The 25844-nt window shown below is 33.6% G+C and overlaps 1 protein-coding gene across 3 annotated transcripts in view; it reads left to right on the forward strand.

Moving 5' to 3' along the window:
* The window catches only part of LOC117110014 (caspase recruitment domain-containing protein 11-like), a 56390-nt gene that overhangs the window by 26398 nt on the left and 4148 nt on the right, over positions 1 to 25844 (forward strand). The window contains exons 1-11 of one of the 3 annotated variants that reach the window (XM_033252562.1): positions 7705 to 7867; positions 8205 to 8336; positions 12847 to 13082; positions 14979 to 15083; positions 16590 to 16784; positions 17614 to 17742; positions 18564 to 18689; positions 19257 to 19424; positions 23304 to 23339; positions 24124 to 24608; positions 25413 to 25495. In XM_033252562.1, coding sequence (XP_033108453.1) covers positions 8240 to 8336; positions 12847 to 13082; positions 14979 to 15083; positions 16590 to 16784; positions 17614 to 17742; positions 18564 to 18689; positions 19257 to 19424; positions 23304 to 23339; positions 24124 to 24608; positions 25413 to 25495 — 1660 coding nt within the window. In that variant the 5' untranslated portion in view covers positions 7705 to 7867; positions 8205 to 8239. Of the gene's footprint in view, positions 1 to 7704; positions 7868 to 8204; positions 8337 to 12846; positions 13083 to 14978; positions 15084 to 16589; positions 16785 to 17613; positions 17743 to 18563; positions 18690 to 19256; positions 19425 to 23303; positions 23340 to 24123; positions 24609 to 25412; positions 25496 to 25844 lie in introns of those variants that run through there. The other 2 variants (XM_033252560.1, XM_033252561.1) reach the window with 2 other exon arrangements.

Genomic DNA, 25844 nt, shown 5'->3' on the forward strand with positions numbered 1-25844 from the left:
TCGGACATTTCCTTATGAAGTTACAAGCGTTTAACCACACAGCTGTTTAAAGAACAATATATGAGAAATTAGCCGTCAAAGTTTATGATTTCAGGCATTTCTCATGCAGAAACTATCTTTAAATCCTTTAAAAAGTATTGTTTTAACATTGAAAATTGAGAAAATAACAGCATAGAATGATGTGTAGATATATAAAGGTTTAGTGCAATAAAATAGATTTTATTTAATTTGACATTCCAGCATGTTTTGGCCATTTTCTCTGAAACACGATTTGCGACGAGTGACTGGTTTGGCTTGTCTTTGCCACCACAAATATTATTTATCATCATTTCCTTAAATAAAGTTATGTGTCTACTAGAATGCCGGAACTAATATTAATATAAAGTTTGCCTTGTAATAATAAAGACTATATATAGGCCTATGGTACGTCAGTAGTTCATGATGAAATCACAGGATGTTAATATTTTCTGTAAGTGTAGCAGTATAAATATTGGCTCATGGTTAAGCGTTTAAATATTATGGCTGGATCCCTTGGGAGTGCAGTCTTATTTTAAATTATTCATTTATCAATTTTTGGTCCTGCGATGGCGTGCATTTCAATACTTGGAGTATGTATTATACTATCTTATCTGAGATAATTAGTGGACCTTTGGGTTCATCCATTTATTGTTTATTTATTTATTTATTTTGGCACACATACACAAGAACTAAGGACTGCCAAGAGCAAATGTGTCTAAAACACACACATTTTGGGCAGTGAGAAAAATCCTGCAAATTGACTGGGATTCAACCCAGGACCACAGGGATTGGTAGGTAGGCAAGCATCTTAACCACCAATCTATTCAACTCCATTAATTTTACTTCATAACTATAATTCCGTACTCTGTACATTAATCACAAGTTTCCAAATAGTCATGGAAATAGAGCCTGCAAAAAATTTAACAGGCACACCTCTACCCCAGGAGAAAGAAGTATCCCGAAAATTTACACACCATGGAGGAGCTAGAAGGGGTCCCTCTGTATCGTAGAGATCACTTCCAGGTGAAGGGATACAGACATCCCATGTAATATAGAATTTAAAACCCAGGAGAATGAGAAAACAGGGAAATCATTTTGAGGTGCGTGTTGTTCAACCTTTCATGGGAAGCAACGTATTAGTCTCAAAAGTGAGAGGGATTTACTACGAGTTATTTACGCTTGTTGTTTACCAATTAATTGCCAAGTGAACTTTCTTTAAGCCTGATTCCGTGCAAAGACCTTGTGGAAACTTTCACTTTGAGGCGAGCACCCAAATACAGTAGAAGCGAAAGTCTGCTATTAGTGTTTAGAAATCGAAAATCTCATTGAAAATTATCAGGGAAGTGCATCAACAAATAAGCAAATTTATTAATATACTTTATTTCATAAATTGGTCAGTAAAACTGCTGATTAATCAGTTATGACATGTTGGCCATGAGGTCTGCCAACTCTGGATTCATTATTCATTAAAAAAATTATATAGACAGGTTATTTTTGAAAATAATTAGCTTTCTTATCAATTTTTAACATTCTGTTGACAGAGGTGACAGCACATTTTTGCTGCTTTTTTGGCAAATCCTTATCTTCTGCCTATTCCTTGTATAGTTTTGTGATGTGTGTAGTTATAATGCAAAAGGTAAAACAAAAGCATATGTTATTTTTATTCTAATCCAAAAGCAAATGAATAAATGACAGTCTAATATTTTAAAAACTGAAAGGTCCACTGATTAATCTCAGATAAGATAGTATAATACCTCTATGTTTGTATTTTATGAAACTGTACCACTTTGAAAAACAGTACACAAGTACTGAAAGTGCATGCAGTAGAAAGACTGAAATAAATAAATAAATATCTACTCCAAGTATCGAAATGCAGGCCATCATGTTGGTACTATTTAATATTTCAACATTAATTATGTCATCATCACAAATATAAAATTATCCATATTTGCAAGCCTATATTAGTACCAAAAGTGTTTAACCAATCTAAACTTTACCTCTAGTAGGTGACATAGCTGTGAATACGTTAAACTAAAGATCAAAGCATTACTACTGCTACCTACAATAAACAGAGAAAGCTCCTTTGAAGCTTTAAGTCCATTGTTAAGCAATGGGTTACACCTCCGTGGTAGGATGGACCAGTTTTGGGAACTGTCAATATATATAGTATTGGAAAATATTAAACCTAATTTATTACTTACATTTACAGGCCACATTATCATTTTCAGTTTAATGCCTTTAAACCTAAGACATATTGGAATGTTTCACAATTTTGTACACGATCATTTAAAATTTTAAAAGAAATGAAAAAAATGAGAAAAAGTCTAGAAAATCAGCTAGCCCTGGTCTGTCACTACCATGGTATTAATATACATGAAAACACAAGTTATTTTGTAATAATATTCAGTGTTATTATTTAAAATCTAATTACATATATTTAGGCTGAAAAACAAATACAGAAAAACTAGGGTGGGGAAAAATGAAGCACATGCTGCATATTTGTCTAGTGGACAAGTAATGCAAAATCGCATCCAGGAAATGAAATATAACTTTATGTGAGATTTGGTAGTCAGGGGCGGATCCAAAGATGTCCAAAAGTGTGGGCCAAAAATGGGGCTGATTGAGATAAATCTACATTAAGGGTCCGGGGAATGCCCCACAAAATTTTTGTGTTGTAGACGCCCGAAAATATCCTCTGAGGAGTTTTGGGCAACCATTTTTTTCTTTCTTTCTTCTGTTTTTTTACCTTCCAAAAGAGGGGAGGGTGTCAGGGCCAACCTCCCCCCCCCCTAAATCCGCCTGTGGTAATTGTCCACAGAAAGCGCTGACACAGAAGTTGGAATTCCTGTTCTAGTATATAGTTTATCAATATGATCAGTCCTTCGGAAATTAGCTTGGTGGTTTTATACTTACCGATTTTGTTTAGTTATGAAACTAAATAGTTGCCCACTTTGCTGATAATATTTGTGATACGTCTCATAGTTCTATTTTGTTATATTTATGTACGTGTAGATTTTATGTATAAAATAAGAAAGCAGTGAGAAGACAATGTATAAATTATTGAAGATTGACTGAAGAACAGAAATTTATTAAAATAAATAAAATATAGTAAAATGGGCATTTCGATAGCTCTTGCTATCTTCATCAATGGTATTAACTGATCATAATTAACCAAATAGAATGTACAATCTGGCGATTATACTACACAAAACTAAATAATGGAAAATTATTTAATTTTTAACATATTTTAAATTCATTAAAGTTTTAAAATGTTACAGAAGTGAAACTTTCAAATTCAGTATTAGTAAAGTGTGTTATGCAGTTTTCTCTAAGTTTAGTATTTATTAAAATCTACAATTTTTTTTTTAACTTTGTTTTGTTTTGTATGTATATGGGTATGCTATTCCAAAATAGATTTGATTGATTGATTGATTGGATAATTGCCGTAAGAAATGGGTGGCAAAAAAGGAAAAATCAACTGTAAGTCGTATGTGAATCTTGCCATTTAGTGTGATGGGCTTACCACCATGAGATAACAGTCAGGAATTTACTCTTCCACTTTTCTATAAGTTACGTTGTAACACTTTATTCAGGAAACAAAAGTTGTGCGCCCACTATATTGTTGTCACGATTGGAACTTAACGTTAATACCTCAGCACGTTGAACTCTAGCTGTTAAGTTCACACTTCATATTTATATCTGGTTTCCTGGGTGATTTTTAAAAAATAGGTAGTTTCTATTTTGAGTGATATTCAAATTCAACTATTTTAAAATGTAGTTTAATCTCAGGGGCAGGTCCAGAATTTTTCAAATGGGGGTGGGAGTGGGTGAGGGGCACAACAGTCTCAGAATAGGTAAGGGAGTAGCACATAATATTGATTTGCATTGAAATTTATAAAATTTAGTGGCAAATGCGTTTCTATTCCATTTTACTATTCTTTGGTTGATAAGTAATCATGTACCCCCTTACTGGATCTGCCCCTGAATCTAAACCTCTAAGATCATGAAATGTGTGGAAAAGTAACTAAAGAGAGATGTGTATACACAGTATTCTGTATATTCTTTTTTTATACTCAAATATAAATTTGTTATGGAAGTGGAAAAAATAAATATTAACACAACAAACAAACAAGACTAAAGGTTTGGTTAATATTTAATATAGGGAAAATAGACCATGAACTGTATCTTACTATTTGTTTAATTTGTGTTTAAATTGTATATTCTTTTCGTTATTATTCTCAGTTATAAATTTGTTAATGGAAATGAAAAATATATATATTATTATATGAAAAAATAAACAAACAAGAGCAGAAAGAGGGTTATTTAAAAGGGAAAAATGATCACGAACTGTATGTGGGAAGTGCCTAAACATGTGTTTATTCTGTATTCTTTTTTGTATTATTCTCAATTAAAATTTTTTTTACACTGAAATGTAAAGAAACAAATATTTACATGAATAAACAAACAAGACCAGAAAGTTGGGTTATTTAAAGGGGAAAAAAATCATGAACTGTATCTTACTTTGTGGGAAGTGACTAAACAATAGATGTGTTTATTCTGTATTCTTTTTTGTATTATTCTCAATTAAAATTTTTTACACTGAAATGGAAAGAAACAAATATTTACATGAATAAACAAACAAGACCAGAAAGTTGGGTTATTTAAAGGGGAAAAAATCATGAACTGTATCTTACTTTGTGGGAAGTGACTAAACAATAGATGTGTTTATTCTGTATTATTTTTTGTATTATTCTGAATTATAATTTTTTTTTGCATGGAAATGGAAAGAAACAAATATTAGCATGAATAAACATCCAAAAAAAGACCAGAAAGATGGTTATTTAAAGGGAAAAAAATCATGAACTGTATCTAACTCTGTCGGAAGGGATTAAACCGAGATATGTATAAATGTTTGTATTACTGTATTCTCAATGATAAATGTCTTACGTGGAAATTGAAAGCAATAAATAGTAACATTATTATGAGCAAAACCAGAAAATTTTGATTAATTTAATGGAATGAAAAAAGGAATATTTTAATTCATTTAGGATAACAAGGTTGTAATGAAGATTTTAGTGGAAATCTTATGTAGAATTTTATATATCAATGCTTTGTTCATATTTAATTACCATTAAAAAGCCGAGCGGTTGGCCAAGAGGTATTCCTGATTCTTGATGTGAAGACGCCAGTTCAAATCCAGACAGTGTTGGGTTTTAATTGGGAGTCTGATCGTTTAGCTCCTCGAATAACCCTCACATTGATAGTTAACGATCGGTTAAGGACAATATTTGTATCCATATGTGTCCATTAAGTTGGGTGGCAGTGCATTGCGGCTACTGCTGGTCCCCAGGCCCCACCCAAATTTTTGATTTCCAGTTTGAATGAACCATTATTATTATTATTATTATCATTATTATTATTATTATTATTATTATTATTATTATTATTATTATTGTTATTGTTATTATTATTATTATTGTTATTATTATTTATTATTATTTTGTTATTATTGCTATTATTATTATCATTATTATTATTATTATTATTGTTATTAAATATGTTAATAAATTTATATTAACTAAATATAAAAGATAGTAATGTTCAAAATTTGGCGAGTTATAATCTATATAAACTATCAAACATTCACTTAATTTGATTTGCTCATATTAAATGTCAAATTCGTTATCAACTGTTTTTAAGACAGAATTGAATTCAGTTTTGTTGATTTACACAATTTTTAAATTATGTCAGCTAATTTTAGTCCCTGCAGTGATTTAAGAACAGTACAAATCTGTGTTATTGGTAAAGTAGTCATCAAAAATCACTTTATTGCATATGAGACAATAGAAAAAAAACATACATCAATCCTAGATCATGGCTAAAGCAGGCAGTCACTGCTTTGTACGACCGTCGAACGACGAATCCAACCCCGCTATTTGTGAGTGCTAGATTGCGCAACGCCACCGGCTGATTGTCGGTGGAAGTCTGAACGGATCGTCATTAATTTGATCCGTTGCGCACGCGTCGTCGTGTTGCTTTCTCCATAGAATCGCATTGGCCACAGTAAGTGCCCTGGCATTTGAAGGTGCACACACAAGGAGAAACGAAGTATCATTAAGTAAACTATAAAAAACTGCTTTTTAATAGTGACTAAGAAGCTAACTCCTTTATATAATACTATGTTTCATCAATCATTATCATTTACAATACAATAAAAGTAATGTGTAAAGGCTAGAGTACAGTATGTTCAAATAAGAATCTTTGAGTTTCTTTGTGTGATTCCTTGAAAATAATTTGAATGCACTTTTTATGTGGTGCTTAGAGTGCACATAGGATACACTGAAGGATTAACTGATTCAATTGATTTGACATCAAGAATTAAATATAAGGAGTGGAGCTGGTGTATAGTGGTACAATAAAATGCTTGCTTTCTAATCTTAAGCTCTTTGTGACTTTCGATTCTGAGAAAACACAAGCATAACACGCAACTGGCACTCGCCTAGCCTCATAAAGTTCAAGTTTAAGTTCAAGTTCATTTGTAATGTCACATGATATGGTATTGTATCTTCTGTCTCTGGAGAACAATGGAGTTTTGTGTCATGGATTAAATTTGGATTTCAAAACTAATCCACTTCCTTTGCGATTAGGGGTTTTTTTTCCTTTTTGCTTGATTAGAGAAACTGGATTTTAGAGAACTTTAAATTCTTAGAAATAAGAAATGTTTTAGGGTATTGGAGTTAGAAATACATCTGCTGCTGTTGCTGAATAGCTGTATTTATTATTTATGTAACATTTTTTCAAGGTTTAAATGCATAACAATTTAAATGTGCTAACAATAACCATGTTATATGATGGTGTTTAACTCATTCTACCCCAGTGATAGGGAGTAGTGACTCAAGCAGGTGTGTGGGGAAAGAAAGGGCTTTTCCCCCACCAGACAGGCATTAACGCTGCGTGACCTTAACAACAATATCCAAACGGCAGGGCTTAGGGGGAAAGATCCATTAACTAGAGCAAGACTGTTGGATTGGGAGCAGAGGCCCTTACTCACCTTTATCCATAATTATTAAAAACAATGATATGATAAAATGTACAAATAGGTTTATATGTTTTATGAAAATAATTATGTGGATTATAGTCTGAAGTAGAGTCAAGCATATTTACAGGAAATGTGTTGGGACTGTCTGTCCCACCTACACTTAATAAAACTGTGAACACTCAAAATAAATTTTAAATGAGTGTGCACTTTTCCACAGGCCAAGACCATGCATGTTAGATAGTACCCTAAAATAGCAGTTATTTCTATATTTAATTTAGCCCTACTTTCTACTTCAATTTATAATATTTTCTAGTTAAAAAAAAAAATTAAAGGAACAATCTCCGAAGTGCATTTAGCCTTGACGTGTCAGAATCGACATTTCTATTTTTGTCATTTTGTTTTCTCTTCGTCAACTGTTTTGTTGTTTTACGTGTTGGATTATTTGACTTCCGCGCGCTTGTGTTCACGACTGAGCCAACCGTTACGATTAGTTACAAGTTTCACTCAAGTGTCCAGAGAGTTTCAGAATCACTAATGAAATATAATTGGACTTAATCAGAGATTCCTTCCTTTAGGTATATAATATTCCTATTCCTCACAAAGCAGTGTAAAATATTATAAATGCAAGCAACTGTGTATTGTACCATAAGTTGTGTTGTTATTGTGAATAGATATATGTGAAAAGTGGTGACAATTTTTTCAAACCGACTGTACGAATGCAGGAACTCTTTTTCGATACTTGGATTGATTTTTATTGGATTTCATTTGGAATTATCAAATCATTTTGATCTATACCTTTTGCCTTCTACTGTAAGTTTTCAATTAAAATATTGTTTTTTTGGTTTTTTTAAATTAATATTTATAGAAGGTGCATCCAGTGTATCATAGAAGGTCGGCTGATATTCAGGGGCCCTTTTTAAATTAATAAAATAATGTGATTCTTTTATCAGAAAAATTTCTTTTATGAGGCATAGGGAGTGGAGTTTTTGAGTCATTTGAAATACCGCTGTGACATGAATTCAATTAATTCTTCTAATTCTACTACTACTGATACTACTAATGATTTATTGATTTTTCTTTAATAATTTTATAAAATTTATAAATGTCAATTATTTTTAACTTGTTTTTATCTTTTTTTACTATTTAGGTGTTTTTTTGGACAAGCTGGCGACCAAAGGGCAAATGGGATTTAAAGTATTTCTGGGAATGCTTGAGACACGCTATCCAGAACTCTACAAACAGTTGTCAGGCAAAGAAGCTGATCCTAAGTTGATAAATGGTAAGAAATCAGTACAGTTATCTATTTGGACTAAGTGTTAGGTAATAATATTAGGCTTACTACTTATATAACAATACTAATAATAATGTAAGAATTAAGTAAGTGATAGATCCAGAATTTTTTTGCAGGGTGGCGCAAGGGGTCGAAACTATTGTTAAGAGAGGAAGGTGTTGCGGTGTTCCCTTTACAAATTGTGGGAGTCTCTTTCAATAGGATTTTTAAGCATTTAAATCTTTTGCCTAAAAGGGTTTTTTTGATTGTGATTTTTTTTTTTTATTGGGTGGGAGGGCAGATGCCGGAAGGGGGAAGGGGGATCCGCCACTGTAAATAATAACATAATGTGGCAAACGATCACATAGAGTAAAGCAAACAACACAGTATGTAAACATTATGATTTTGTGGTGTATATATGTTCCAAAGTAATAATAATAATAATAATAATAATAATAATAATAGTGTAGTTTTATATAGCGCCAAATAATTCTAACATAAGATGCAGGGCGCAATTGATATGTGGACTAGGAACTCGATCAATGAATTTCTTCACCCCTAAGGGTCCCTTCGTGTCTGTGTTACCCGGTAATCCGGTACCAGCAACTCTCGTCGTCCACCACAGGGGCTGTCTGTTTCAGTACACCCCTGTTAACCGCTCAGCCATTTGACTCGCCATAATGATATAAACAGTACGCATATCTTTTAGAAATTTATTTGCAAATGTAAATGTAGTCGAATTTGATATATTAAAGACCACATATCAATATTGGTTGATATTAAGTAATTGATTGGTTGATTGATTGATCAATCGATTGATTGATTGATGGTTGATTGATTGATAAGGATTATTTGATTGATTGATTGATTGAATTTAAATGTATAATTTAAAGTCCAGACCACAAATATATTTCTTTTTAGAAAATCTAACATTTACTTTGGTTTTTGAAGGGAAAAAGATTAATCTGGTGTACAGCATTAATGAAGTGACACTTTCAATTGTTTGTCTGAATGTTTCTTTCAATTTGTGTCTGAATATTTTTTAGTTTGTTAGTGCAATTCATATAAAAATCTTTAAATATTTATATTCTAATAGCTGCTCTTTTACTCCATAATCTCTGCTTATCTTTCTCATTCAGATTAGAAAATTTATAAGTCAAATTAATACACAACAAGTTATTTATGTTAATTGAATGATTACTTGATAATGAATAAATTAGTGAGGGACATGTACCAGCAAATGCTAGACTCCAAATTTAAAAATTGTTAAAATTGAAAACAAAAGTGAAATTATAACAAACGTCTCTGCACAGCATATTATATACTGTGCATTAATTATTGTTTATAAACACTGAGCCATTTAGTTATATTGCTTTATTAAATAGCAAATACAAAAATAGCCTATTAAGTTGACTTAGTAAATCAACAGCCTAGTAATTAATAATAAAATATAAAACACAAATAATTTGTTTCTGATATCAAACATATTTACTTATCTATGAAATATGAATTATAGCAAAATTTTTATGTTCAAGAAATATTCATAATTCACTGCCTTTTCAAAAACTTTATTTGCCATCTGCTGTTGCAGTACCGTAGGTTTGCTTATATATTTTTGAGTAGGTACTTCTTTAATTCCGACGCACCTAAAACTTTCAGTGTTATATTACTAATTTTTATATTCTCTTTTTTATGCTAATTTAAAAGCATTTGTAGTATGAATGGTTAAGGATAATATGGGACAATCAACCCTGTAGCCAAAAGGGAAAGGGGCAAGGGTGGCCATGCTTTTCTTCTAAGTTGTTGTCCCCTGCTGAAATAAATGCTGTAAATAATTAAAAGCAAAAAATTATTTTTATAATAGCAAAAACAATTATTGGGGGAAAATATTGGGTGTTTCTCTGTTGGTATTTGCTTTGATGTGAAAATAAGTAGATATTCAGCCCCATAGCCAAGCCAAAAGGAGAGGGGACAGGGGTCATTTAAGCCCTTCTAGTACTTGACCCCTCCCCCTTCCCCGATCAATGAGTCTAGCTATGTGGCTGGGGACAATATAAATATAGGGAGTGAATGTGGCAATTGTGACAACCTAAAACCAGTTGAGATTTTTTTTTTTTTTTTTTTGCAAATTATGCAAATTAGATGACTTCCTTTAAAGTATGATAGATAAAAAAAAAATAGGCTATTTTCGGCTATGAACTAATATGTCTAATATAACTGCAGTACCTGACATATTATTATACTGAATGTTCCATATGTTCCAAAATAAAACAATTTTCAATCAATCAATCAATCAAATGCATTTATATAGCACCAGTATCCATTAATAATGTTCAAAGGTGCTCGACAAAGAAGAAAAAAAAAATCATAAAAAGGGATTCAGTTGGGAATTGCACCGATGACCTCCAGATAACTAAGATAAGATAAGAAGATAAGATAACTTTATTGTTCCACAAGGGAAATTCTTCTGCTCGTCATCACATATTATATTAAAAAATGTAAAACAAATATAAGAACATACAAAACAGTCACTATAGAAAATATAACAATTTACAAGTAAAATACAATGACAACCATCGAAAAAATAATTGAATTACAATTATGATTATTTTTAATTATTATTATTATTATTATTATTATTATTACTATTATTATTATTATTATTATTATTACTATTATTATTATTATTATTATTATTATTATTATTACGCAGAAGAACAATATTCAGATGGTGATTGCATAAGGAGATTAATTAACAATGAGGTTTTTGACCTCCCCTGACTTGTTATCGTACTGAATGCTTAGTACATTCCCAAATACATTTTGCGAAAACAACATCATGTAGGTCAAACTATCAGGTTGCCTTAACCACTAGACCACCAAGCTTGCGCTTAGTGGTTACTATTGAATCGGAACCCCAAGGAGCCGCAGATACTGCAATGCTATTCAGATAATGTTTCTGTGAAGAGATAGATTTAATAGGAATGATGTTTTTGACCTATCTGATGTTGTTTTCGCAAAATGTATTTGGGAATGTACTAAGCATTCAGTACGATAACAAGTCAGGGGAGGTCAAAAACCTCATTGTTAATTAATCTCCTTATGCTATCACCATCTGAATATTGTTCTTCTGCGTATTTGTGGATCAATAAATATTTAATGGTGTATTTCAGGATGTACCGACAGTATGTTTTTTTCTTTAAGTGTCATTAAACACTTTGTACTGAGTGTGCTGAAATATCAGCTTCCTCTAGTCCTCATAATAATTAACTACTGTTTTTACCTTTAGGATATTCAAATACTCAGTATAAACTTTCAGGAGGGTAGGCTGATTTTGGTTGGGGGGGGGGGGGCGTGAACAGTGATGACACTAGCAGGGGGAATTCTTCCCCCGTCGAACAGGCCTGGACCCCCTGTCGTTCGACGAACGACTAGGTCATCAGATCAAAAATTTAAAAAAAAAAAATTTGCCTATCAAAATAACATCATTTTGATTGCCAATCCCTAATATTGTGATCTGAAAGCACATTTTGGACCATACTGAGCTATAAAAATTCTCTCTCTGAACACTACCACTGACCAGGCATTTTTTATTCCAGGCTATCGACAAGGCTTCGTGCGACATGGCCTAGGGGTGCAAACATTGAAAATACATAACTAATTCTCTATTCCAATGACAACTTAAATGGTCATTTTTGGTATTTTAACCCACTTGGTTGAACTAATTTAACGTCATGTGGGGTGCGTTCCCACCCCCAACCATAACCATAAAAAGGCTCATTTATTGTCCTAATCTATACAACTTGTCTGTGTATTAAAAGGCTTTATTATTGGCAAAATCAAAAAGTAAAAATTTAATATTTTTATTATCCGTTTATCAATATTGTTATAATTATTATTTAAATGATTGTTATTAATACTAATAATAATAATAATAATAGTGTAGTTTTATATAGCGCAAAAAATCCATCTAATTTAAGATGCTCAGGGCGCTTGAAATGTGGACTAGGAACTCGATCAATGATTCTTTGCCCCTAAGGGTCCCTTCGTGTCTGTGCTACCCGGTAACCCGGTACCAGCAACTCTCGTCATCCACCACTAGTACTAGTACTAGTAGTATTGATATTATTATTATTTATTAGTATCATCATTATTATGCAGAGATTCCCTCCAATCAAAGACCACTTTTGGGACCAGTGTTTCCATGTCATTAGCAACATTGGTTTCTAATTAGAACATTAAAAGATAATTCATTAACTGAATGTTTTTTTCTTTCTATATTGATATGAAATTCTGATATAAAGATAAATTGAAATTAGACTTTATGGGACCGCAGAAAAGTGGTCTTTAATTGGAGGGTCTTTAATTAGAGAAAGACTAGTATTTATTATATTTTTTTAATTGTTATTATTATGATTACATTATTAAATTTTAGTGTCATTGTGATCAGCATCTTTGTCGTCGCCTGATCATTATTAATAAAAATATCATTCAATGATTTTTTTATCATTATTTTTAGCAAAGGAAGATATCTCAACAATGGACAGTTGTCAACAACATAAAATCATAATTAAAAACATGGCTTCAGAGATTGCAGAGATGGCCAACCATCTGGAGAAACTTAAAAAAAGCAAGGAACATGCGCAACGAAAGGCCAACGAACTACAGCATTTCAATGACATTCTGAAAACTAAACACAACAAGAATATGACCAAGTTACAGCACTTTGAAGCTCTTCAGCAAACTTTAAAAAGGGTGAGTACACAATGTGTGGATTTGAATTTAAATTTCCTTCACATCTAACAGTATGTGCACGTTCCGCGTACAGGATGGACCGATGCTATATAAACCAGGTCTCTTATACCCCCTTTTACACTATCAGCGGGACTCTTGGAATAAAACCGCTTTTACTTCCCCGTAGTCGATACACCGGGTTTCAAACACCGGAGTTGGGGGTTAGTGTAAATGGTTATGCTGAACCGGTGTGCTGAACCCGAGTTCAACAAAGCTGAATGTTTTCAAGAGACGCTTCTCCGGAATAATCCTGTTAACATCGTGTAAACAGACCAAACTTTCGTACACAGGGATTTTAATCATCATCCACTTTCATGAAAATTATTCAGTTTTTTTTTGTAATAATATATAACTATTTATATATTTTGAACGTCTTTAGTTCAAAATAATAAACATAATGTAAATCACATTTTATTGCTTTGAATTGTATTTTTGTATATTATATTTCAATCAATTAATTAATCTATTAATTAATCAAACAATCATTTAACCAATCAATCAGTCAGACAATTTATTTAATCATTATTATCATCATCATTATAATCATGTCATTGTCATTTTCAGTCAAACAATTATTTAATCAATCAATCAATTAATCAGACAATTATTTAATAAATCAGTCAATCAAAAAATATATTTAGTCAATCAATCAGTAATGTATCACTGGGTTTCACTACCATGGCACTCTTAGAATTTGTGCGTAATTCACTACTTATCAACTGAAGAAGTTATGTCAATGGAAGTAATGTAACGTGATCTAAGTTTATACGGGTCTCCCTTGAATTACTTACCACTTTTTGGACTGGGAAGTTCATGGTCTTTATTAGCTTTGATCTTCAAGTCTACCTTTCCTAAGAAGAATGTTCACCAGGTGACCAATCTATTGGATTGGATTTATTCGGTGTAAACACCAAGGATAGCCCAAGAAAATCTAGAAAGAAGACTTATTTCCAGTGGGGTCCTTCTGGTGGTGATTGGGCAGTACACCGGGAGACAATCCCCTACTCTTTTCCGAAGAGTGTACTGTGTTCTTTAACATGCACATGGGTTATAAATGCACACGGGACCAACGGCTTAAACGTCTCATCTGAAAGACAGGCGCTATAATTGTAACTTGTATTTCAGCCCTCCAGCTGAAACACAAAGAGAGGCAGCAATGGGAATTGAACCATGGACCGCCACAGTTCAGCGCACACATAGTGGCTACCACCAGATTAGCCAACTGAGCTAAGCTGTTCTCTCTATGAGTTTTGAAAAGTGCTTTGGTCCAATATAGAAAAGAGAAATATTATTTTAATTAGAAAAATTATTTTTATAAAAATATTATAAGATACACATTCATTTGTGGGCCATAGAAAAGTGGTCTTTACAGATGGTCTATAATTGGAGAGGCCTTTAATTAATGGGAGACCTGTAATGATAATCTTTAGTTTAATTTACTAAATTGCTGTCTCCCTACAATTTTTTGCTGCATCATGTAGCAATGTGAAAAGAAAGCAATGTATCGATACAACTGCCGTAATACACAGTGTAATTTCGACGTCAGTGAAACTGTTTACATGAACTTTGTATTTGTAACTTTGACGTTGTTTTCCTTTTGTGGTTTAAGAGAATTTTTGCAGAAACGATGAATTACAGTGCATCCTCCATTGTTATTTGGTTCTTTGAAAAAGTTTTTGAAAGAACCAAATAATTGCTTTTTAAACACAAAGCTTTATTGAACCCCAAGAACACCCCAAATTTTCAGGGTCCCATTGTGGTTACGAATTGGGAGGATGAACTGTATTTGGAAGAGACCACCCTATTTAATGATCATAATTATGTAATTAAACTATTATTATTTCTTTTGCTTGTTAGCTCCAACATGAATTGAACGACTTAACGACACAACAGAGGAACATCCTGGCAACCAGTCTTCAATTACAGCAGGAGAAGGAGGCTATACAAAGAAGATTAAGAAGCGTAAGCTATTATCACATTCAGGCGATGTGCCCATATATGTCACATTATACCTAAATATGGGCATAATGTGACCATATATGTCACATTATACCCAAATATGGGCATATCACAGTTGTCACAAAGTTTTCATAGAACAAAGCTAAACACTTTATCTACATTTGATAAATCCCCTCTTAAAGAAAAACCTGGGCACGTCATTTTGTTTTTATGTTATTGTGTTTGTTCTTTGTTTGTTCTTTGTTTTTTCCAGTCACTTATTTTTAGTATATTTCTAAATTTGGACAGCGATGTCTCTCTAATAATATTTGTCTTTCCAAAAAATCTAGGTAAAGATAAATTTAATAATAATTTCTGTATATAAATTGTGAAAATTACCACAGTACATCATTCCAAAACCATGGCATGGGGGCTTCTGATATGGGATGGGGGTTTCAAGGTCATTTGGGGTGCTAGATGATTAATTGCGGGGGAGATACATGTAGCTAGCAAAATAAGGTGAAACTGGGTGATTTTTAACTATTTGACTATATTTTTTTTTATTCTCCAAATTTTTAGACGGTGTGGTGCCAATATGGGGGGAATTTTTTAGAGGGGCTTTCGTCCCCATCTTTATCCTCTTCTGTAGATGCGCCACCAATTTCAAGATAAATTTTATTTTTTTATTTAAATCATTTTCTTATTTACATTTTTTTAATAAATTGTAGCTACCTTATTGATGAGTCGTGACCTTGCAATTACCTGTTCATTCTTAAGAGAATCTGTGTCACGCACTAAATCATTTTTGTTTGTCATTGATTTTGTTTTTTTGCATTTGGCGGACTTCAATTTTTTTAACCTAAATATTTTACTCAGCCTGTTAGCCTATAAGTTATATCTTTTAATAGTATGGTATCATACTGCTATTGTAATGGTAAAATATTAGATTATTTTTTTTTAATGATTAATAATAATTAGTTAAGCTAATCAATGATTATAAATTAATAGATTAAAATAATTTTATTATTGAAATTCAAATTGATCAATAGTTCATATGTTGTTATTACACCTTAGCCAAGAGTCTTAGTTGAATTGAATGCTCTAAAGTTTATTGACCGGCTGCAAATTGACATTTTTACATTCAGCTTTTATTTCCTTTCCAAGAATTTGGGATACACTACCAATGGAAGTCACTGACCTTTCTTTTTTTGGTTGCCCTAAGATTTTCCCGACTTTATTTAATGTTATGTGTTGTTAGGTGTATTGTAATTAATGTACACCAGAATAGAGTTCATATAATGTTCTGTTTTTTTCACTTTCTGATGATACACCAGATTGGTGTCCTTTTATATTTTATTGTACATTTTATGTCTTCTTGAAAATAAATAAATTGAATACAATTGAATTCACTCTTTGCTCAATCTCAGCTAGTTGATTTCAACATCACAATTGCTGAGCATTTAAGGACCTATATACCCTAAACATTCATCAATTATATTCTACAGTCATTTGATTTTCTCCCCAAACCAGGCTAATGTGGAGATCACCAACTTAAACAGGCAACTGGAACACGCCAAAGAACACAACATACGCAGGTCCATCATCTTTGATACTAAGAAACCATCTCTTCCACGCGGCTCATCTCTCGACTCAGCAAGGGCCAAAATTTTAGAAGGGGAGATTGACAAACTACGCAATGAGTTAGCTGCATACCGAGACGGCAAGGTTAATAAAAAAAACGGGAATACCGTGTCTGTATTTTGATGTAGTGTGACATTATCATGCCCATATATACGCACTTAAAACGGATAATTTCATAGTGCCAAAAAATTTTAAAATTATCCAAGGATCCATGTGAAAAAAAATAACGCAGTTTAACATTCCTGAAGTAAATAGGTTTTTAGATTTTTTCTGAAAGCACTGACAAAACTATGAAATTTTATTTGACAAAAACATGTTAAATGCCTAAATATGGTCATGATGACATCACATCATGACCATATATAGGCACATCATTACTATATATGGGCATATACAACAGTTTTTTTGGTAGTGTGAACTGAACTTAATAGTAAGCGAGTTTGATGAATGACAAGCAGGAAGAGGTGAGGAATTCCATGTAGAAGGCTTGTTGACGTAGGCTTAGCCATCCCAAAAGACGGCCTACAATTATTTAGGACGGCCACTTTTACGGTGACGACATGGACGGCTTGGCCTAATCAGTTCGGCTTAGCCTAATTGATGAAATGCTAAATCATATTTAAGTTTGATAAAAACAACCTTTATTGATTGAATTTACGTTGTTTTTCGTTACAATATTCGGTGGGAATTCTCAAAGATGGGCATGGCCCGCCCATCGGCTCAGTGCCATGCCCACTGGCTTCCATTTTGGACGGCATATTTTGTTTTTCTGGGTAAATCTCTGCTTGTTGACCATGATTTTTCTTTTGCCTCTTCAAGACAGAACAATATTATTTATAAAACTGTCAGATCCATTGCTGTTGGATTATGTATATGATTATACGATTTGTGGGTATTTTTATATGCATTATAGGATGTTGACGTAGAAGTAGCCATTTTACGAGATGATCTGCGTGACAAGACAGCTGAATGCGAACACCTAGCAGACGAGTGGCAACAAACGCAAAAAGAGCTGCACAACGCAGAAGAAGAACGAATGCAGGTAACTTGTACATTTTATTCATTTTTCAGAAGGATTATTCACTTTGAAAAACAATCATAAACTGCCTAAGGTAATCAGAAGTATGAAAAGGAAAGTTTAATTAATATTTTTGATTAAATCTGTTAATAATTTGATATCAGTCATGTAAGGTTAAGACACAGGCTTAACGCTAATTGTTATCGGGTGTATGCAATGTGTTTTCTTTTAATGCGTGAAGTTATATAAATTATAGATACGTCTGGATGACTGCCAGTTGTGCGATGGTGATTTCATATGGGCATATACATGAGCCAAGTAATTTTAAAATGTGACAGCTAAAACGCTGTTCTCGCAAGTTGCAAAAGTTCTGGTCGTTCCCCCTCATCCTGTACATTCCCCGTGAGTTTGCAATCCTGAGAGTTCCAAATTCACTGTTGACATTATTTTTTTCGGGGTTAAAAATCACTACGGGATAGGCGGAAGTACTTTTTTTGGCTTTACTTGTTTACAACCAACATTCTGTTGTTTTTAGTGAATTTGGTAATTTTTTGCTCTTTCCAATATGTAGGAATTTTGTAAATTTATTTTTGTGTACACATTTGTTGTTTTATATTCAAGATAAGTAAATTCTATATTTAATTTGAATTGCAACTAACAAAATGTTTATTTAGCAGTTTTAAGCAGATGTCAATTTGAACAGGTGTTAATTCAAACAGGTGTTAATTCAAACAGGTGTCACTTCGGACAGGTGTCACTTGGGGCAGGTGTTAAAAATGTCTTTCAGTTTCACAATTTCTTTTGTGATACATTATTAGTCCTACATACTTTTCGGTATTTTGCAGGCATTAAATGACCTAGAAGATGCACGGTATGCTTGCCAAAACTCTGAACAAGAAGCAATAAGATTCAAGCAGCTTTACGAACTAAACATTAAACATTCAGACAAAACAGAAGAAGATCTGAAAAAGGTAAGATTAATTTCCTTAAATAGGCATTGAAGGTTTGTGTGGTAAATGGAACAATTAAGAAATGTTTATACAGTAGTACAACATATGATATGATGAATACAGTTTTTAAAAGGAATCTGAACTTCGAGTCTTTAAATGTTGTGATATCACACAACCTACTAGTTCATTTCAGATTGAAAATCATCTAATCTTCCTCGTTATGACATTTACTGATCCTTATTAATCCCTCCCAAGCCTCATAAAACCCAGTGGCATATCCAGGATTTTGAAACATTGGGTGCTAGATAGAAATATTACATCCACTGAATAAGAGAGCAGCTTAGCTCAGTCAGCTAATCTGGTGGTAGCCGTGCTGTGTGTGTGCGCGCTGAACCGTGGAGATCTTTAGGTCCCCGGTTCAATTCCTGTTGCTGCTCCCCTTGTGTTTCAGCTGCAGGGCTGAAATGCAAGTTGCGATAGTTCACTGCCTTTCGGATGAGATGTTTAAGCCGTTGCTTCACAAGCCTCATCAGACATCAGTACATCACGCATTTATAATAAATAATATTTGTTGTCTTGGTATTTCAGGCACGAGAAGATCGTAATTCACTTGAAACACACGTTGATTCCCTCTTGCGAGAACAGCGCGATCTCCTCTATCGGCTGCAAGATATGCAGAACAAAAACATGGTAATCTCACAAGAAAGAAGTATTTTGGAGAAATTGATGAAGAAGGAAACTCCACGGAGGAAAAGGGTAAGAATTGAAAAAAAATAAAAATATTATAAATTTTCAGGATGGCATTCTGATTGGCTGATGTGAGAGTCAGCATTAACCATAGCACCCCCTTGGATACCAGTTCCATGTTAAAGCCCTGTGCAGACTGTCAAATTTTATTTGACAAAAACATGTGACATGCCTAATGGTCATGATGACATCACATCATGACCATATATAGGCACATCATGACCATATATAGGCACATCATTACTATATATGGGCATTCAAAATTTTTTTGTCAAAAAAATTTTGTAATCTGGACCGAGCTTTAAGATTAAGTATTTACTATGTTACATGGTGGCAGCAGCCTAACCCAGCATCATTCTTACCCTTGTGAAGGTGAAAAATGCTGAACTTTCCATCCTGTGGTTGGATCTAATCCCTTCATGGTTGGATACACACAAAGCTGACACAATTTTAATGTATTCATGCACCCAGTATTCTGTCTCTTATACACATCTAGATGTGTATAAGAGACAGCGCTAGAGATTTGAGTAACGCATGATCTTCCAGGAAGGAAACCATGATGGCAATTAGATAAAATTCCAAGATTATAAATATGGTTAGAAAGTCTTGCAGCAAAGATGTGTATAAGAGACAGGCATTGGCCTCCATTGCTTATAGTTGAAAATATGAAAGACACATTTGCACGCAAACAGAAATGCTCATATACTAGCATACTTACAGTACTCATGAGCACCAGACTGGTTTCCAGTCCCTAGACTTTGTCTTAATCCGTGAAAATGTTTAAAAATAAATCAATTTTGGCATCAATGGTGTTCCATATTGGTGTTTGATAGTACAGTATACTTTTTCTGGGATTTGCATCAAAAAGTTTCTCGACATTAACCGATCACTGGTGGCGCTTTCTGAAATTGGCTAATACTATGAAAATTCAATAAATTAGAGTCTATCATGAGCATATACTACTTGAAGCAGCTGAGTTAATTTCTTGGTGTACCGTATATACCTTGCAATTGTCGCTATACTGTTAACATGCTCTCGTATCGTGTATCAATTACACAATTAAATGCAACTAACGTTTTAATTGACCAAGCTTTGAAAAAACAGTCTTTGAGTAAATAGATCTGGTTCAATTTGTTCAGTTCCTGAAGGAAATAAAACCTCTTGAACTTTTTGAAATACTGTATATAGGTCTACCTCCAATTAATGACCACTTTGTGGACCAGGGTCAGGGGCAGATTTAGAGGGGGCCTCTATTATTTACAGTTAAATACTAACATGCACTGATGTAGGCTGCTGCAATTTTATGGAATACTCCCCCAAGGAGCTTGAGTTTGTGTTCCATAGGCGTTTAATCCAGTGACCGGGGGTTGTAATGTGAAGCGCTTAGAGGCCTTGTTAATGTTAAGCGCTATATAAATCTAACATTATTATTATTATTATTATTATTATTATTATTATTATTATTATTATTATTATATCTGTCCTTTTCTACCTTCACTCATCTTCGGTTTTATTTCTGGCTGTTTACTTACGTTTACTTTTTAGCTGCTGCTTATTTAATTTTTATCTCTACCAAGATCCAGCCATTGTTTCCCGATAGTATATGTTGAGATAATAAACATAAACAATTTTTTTTTTTCAAATATTTCGAGCACTTTTTTGCTCTTCCTCATCAATATCACATACTGTATGATTGAAAAAAGCTTTACAAAATAGCAAACGGGGATAAACAGTTTAGCAATGACAGAGATAAATTGTAATTGATAAGTATAATTAAAGACGGATTATAATGGGCAATAACAACAAAGAAGGTAAAGATAAATGATAGAGCTAATCTGCTGACTTTAGGCCTATGATCTCAATTTCCTAATAAAATAAAAAGTAAAAAGTTAAAGGATTTCCTTAATGGAATAACTAATTAGTAAATGTATAATCTTGAAGAAAGTCTTTATTTATGTCATGTGCCTAAGGCGCGATCGACAAATTATTCCAGATGACAAATCAGCGTTCAGGCGCGTTTTCTATTGTTCTACCAAAACGTGTCTAAAAACACCGTTTGAATAGAACACTGTTTGGACGCTGATATTCCGTTTTGGCCTTTGCTCCTCCCCTTTAATTATGGCTGATTTCATGCACCGTAAAACGCGTCCAGACAACTCTCTAAAATGAATCATAATACGACTGACTGTGCAGTCCTACTCTATACATAAGTACAGACTTGTTTACCTGCTAGTGAATGTCTCTTTGTACGCCGCCTGTGTGTGCAAGAACTGACAGAAGTACGTAAACTAGGGGAAGTCCCTGGTCGATGCTAAAAAAAATAGTCGGTTGGGTACTGGGACGTCGATGTTCAGTAGGCCTAGTACCGAGCATAGGTGAGACTTTCGCAATATGCAGTGATTTTACGAGACGATGAACAAATATAAAAAATACAATTTTTTTTTTTTAGTTATTTCCGATGTAGTCGCAGCTGGAGTCGCTGCCCACCATCAGTTTTAAGAAGCGCGATCACCATCTGTGCAGCTGTGGTAACATCCAGCACAGCAATTAATTGCTATCTTTGCCATTGAAAGGGATCACGTGCTAAGAGAAGACCCATGCTCCGAAAATGTTGTCCATGATCAAAGTAGATGAAATTTTGCATTATACTAAGCTAAATTATATTTACATTTTATAAAATAATGTTTATTAATTGAATTTACGTAAATTTCATGCGAAACACGTTGTTTATGCCAAATTTCACCGCGAATTTCGACTTACAAACATGCTAAAAAGGCTAAACCATTGCCTACCCAGTAAAGGTTTTACTGACATTTTGCTATATTACTGTAATTTATTTATTTATTCAACTGAACATACACTTCTGTTTCAGCGGCACACATAAATGTGGTGCGTTCAATGTATAAAAGAGAGAAAGAAAAGCAACTAAAAATAAATAATTCTTAAAAAAAAAAATGTTATACCCCGTTTGAAAATGGACAGTTCTAAATTGCCCAGTACTCTACTTGTTTACGCACGTGGTTCTGGGCCCTGCTCTCTGCACCAAAGACTCGACCTCGAGATCACTGCTGTTGTATTTGAAAGAGCACTCTGTAGTTCGATCAGTTAGATAATAAATCAAAGTTATTGTCTTTATCTAAATTAAACTAGTCAACCAAATATACATCTCTCCATTCGGAGAACATACAGTAGAACTTACAGTGAAGAAAATGTCACTGCTGCATAGTATACACAGTACGGGACATAGTAGAAAGTAGCCTCAGAAAATTGTGAGTAACCAGCCGTACGCGAGGATAAAAAACGATAGGCAGATTACCTACCTATGTCTAAATTTGATTTTATATTTAGGCCAGAATTTAACGCCGACTTACCATGGCACTTAAAGTATATTTGAAGTATGTTTGTGATTTGTAATGCGAATGTAGGCTACCCTCCTTCACTTTTGTAAGAAAACGTCAGCGCTATTTCTAGAGTCGCGACATAGTTCTATTTACAGAGCGGCGTACAAAGCGAATTCCAATTGAATTCGGTTAGCGCATACCGCGCCATGGAACCTCCAGGCACGTTGTTATCATGTAATTTACAAATCTTCATATAAGCATAGAGAAAGTATAGCCACATGTACGTATAAGAAAACAATAGAAAATCATTCAAACAATCAACAAGAGTCCAAACGATTCACCGTTGTCCAGAAGCGAGTCATGATTCAAGCGTGTAGCAAATGAATATTTATATAGCGTGGTAATTAGAATGGTTGATTTCTCAGACGCATTCGTGATAGGAAGTTGACCTAGACGCGTTTCTGCTGTCTGGGATAATTTGTCGATCTCGCCAAATAATGAGTAAAAAAAAAAATTCTAATTAATTTTTTATTTGTTGATCTTGTAGGGAGGATATCCAGATCTTGGTTATGCTGGTGGCTCGGTAAATATTTTTTCTTGGTATAAGAGATTTTACTGGATGTGTACATTATACCGTAAAATCTGTAATAGAAGCCCAATGGGCTTAATCTCTAGAAAAACCCCATCTCAAACTGAAACCCCCTCTTTACAAATGTATCCTGAAAAAGAAGCCCATCTCGAAAAGAGCATAGTCTTAGATTTTTTTTTTTCCCGATATAGTACAGTAAATACAATGTACATGAATTTCAAAGAAACAAAAGAAATTAAAAACACGCTTGAGGTATACAGTAGTTTTGGTGATTTAATGCCGGTTAATACACTCAGATTGATGTTACAGTGGCCCAAAATTTACAGCATTCAATTTAAAAAGAACCCCCCCCCCCCCTTTCTCTTTACTCTGCAAAAGTAGCCTCAAAAAGAAGCCCATCCAGTTCACAAAAGAAAGAAGCCCGGGGCTTCAAATCAAGGTTTTACGGTATGCTAACAAGTGACAACATGATTATAACAATAAAATGGTTGCTGGCTGTGCATTTTTTGGTTTTGTTTTTTTTTTTGCAAAAAGCTATAACACTTAACATTTTTTTTATTTTCATATGTGCATTGTCTTTAATTAAAGTTTGAAACATATTTTTTATAACAAAAAAAGCACCAATTATATTGAAATTTAATTTCACAAATATTTTTCTAACATAATATACTTAACTTTATAGTAAATTAAATATTTGTATATTATAAGAGACTAGAAATTATAAAGGAAAAAGCAATATTATTTGGATGTAATATTGAACATTATTTGTATTTATCAGCAGTCCGAGTCTTCAAAGGATGGCTCCCGTCCAAATTCCATGGAAGAGGTCAACAAAGATTTGGGCTCGGAACAGGCAACAAGCTCTACAGCGACAAGCACAGAAACTTCTGGTAGGCAGAATGGAAGGCCTAAGTTGAAATTGAACACTCCCCATCAAGACTCTGTAGACAATGGTGAGAAACAGTTTCGCCAGAGGGCTGATGCCTTTGGCACTGGCTCCCCAATAGCAAGGTACAAAGAACTGAGCAGTATCTATGCAACTTTGCAGAGATCTCCAGAAAATGGAGTTGAAATGTCGGATAATCTGAAGCCAAGTTCATCCTGCGGTAGTATTGGATCAAGTAACGATCAGGAAGACAGTCTGGAATCGGGATCTAGTAGCGTGCCTAGTCGTCCTCTTTCCCGTCAAAGAAGAGTAATGGATACTGTTTCTTCGATTGACGTACAGGCAGGCTCGAAGAGGAATAGATACACACTGACGTGGTACGTCGATGGCAGTAGCACCCTTTTAGGCACAAAAAGCACCATTCATTATTTTTATCAATATATATGGGAAGTAGGGTGGTTGACAGTGTAAGCATATATAAATGCTTACGAAAAGGATGAAATGATAATCTTGAAATGACACAATTATTTTATTGTGTAAGCTTTTGGGGAAGGATAGGAGTCACAGAAAATAATATGTTTTGTACTCTCAAGAAAATGATGAAAATAATCAATGGCCCCATTGGTTTCTTTACTATATCAGCCATATTAGGAGGAGTCAGGCCCGTAACCAGGTTCCCGGAAAGGAGGGTTTCTTATAGACAAAATTTAACTCAGAAGTATTTAATTAATACTTCACAGCTTTTGCATTTTTTGCATCTTCAAAATTCTAGTCAATGACTTTTGACCATTTCTTGAGTTCCTACTTTTTTGTAAGCGTATACTTTGTACAGACACTGCAGTGTTCCCCTTATTTTTTATTTTGTTTTTTGTCTTGATCTATCAATTTTTCCAAACAATATTTTATCTGATTTTCCAACATTTAGCTTCGGAGGACCCTCTCTTGCGATTGATGATAAGGTAGTTTATCAGATGCCCCCTTATTTTTAATTTTGTTTTTGCCAGATTTAGAAATTTTTTCCAATAATATTTCATATGATTTCCAACATTTAGCATTGGAGGACCCTCTCTTGCGATTGACGATGATAATGTAGTTCATCAGAAGCCCCCTTATTTTTAATTTTGTTTTTGCCAGATTTAGCAATTTTTCCAATAATATTTTATATGATTTTCAACATTTAGCTTTGGAGGACCCTCTCTTGCGATTGATGATGATAAGATTCATCAGGAGGTTGATGAAGATGATGACGATGAAGACCCCTATGGTATGTTAAAATCTACTTATATAATTGTAGACTTTTATAGTGCATATTGTTAAGCCCTCTATGATCTTCACATTATCATACCCCAGTCATTAGATTAAACCCCTGTGGAACACAACCGCAAGCTCCCTGGGGGAGTGTTCCATAAAGTTGCAGCAGCTACACTCTTACTCTTGGTTGGAGAGAAGAAATGCAGACAAAGTACCTTGCCCAAGGACACAAGTGAAATGTACAGCGAGTGATTAAAACCCCGACATCGAGTTTGTTGGGGAACCAACCCGTTCTCACTGCGCCAAATTACTAATTACTTCCATGTATGTATGTATATATATACTGTCTCTTATCCACATCT

The sequence above is a fragment of the Anneissia japonica genome, unplaced genomic scaffold, assembly GCF_011630105.1.
Source record: "Anneissia japonica isolate Jap-2015-1 unplaced genomic scaffold, ASM1163010v1 scaffold4031_len268452_cov156, whole genome shotgun sequence".
NCBI classification, from domain to species: domain Eukaryota; kingdom Metazoa; phylum Echinodermata; class Crinoidea; order Comatulida; family Comatulidae; genus Anneissia; species Anneissia japonica.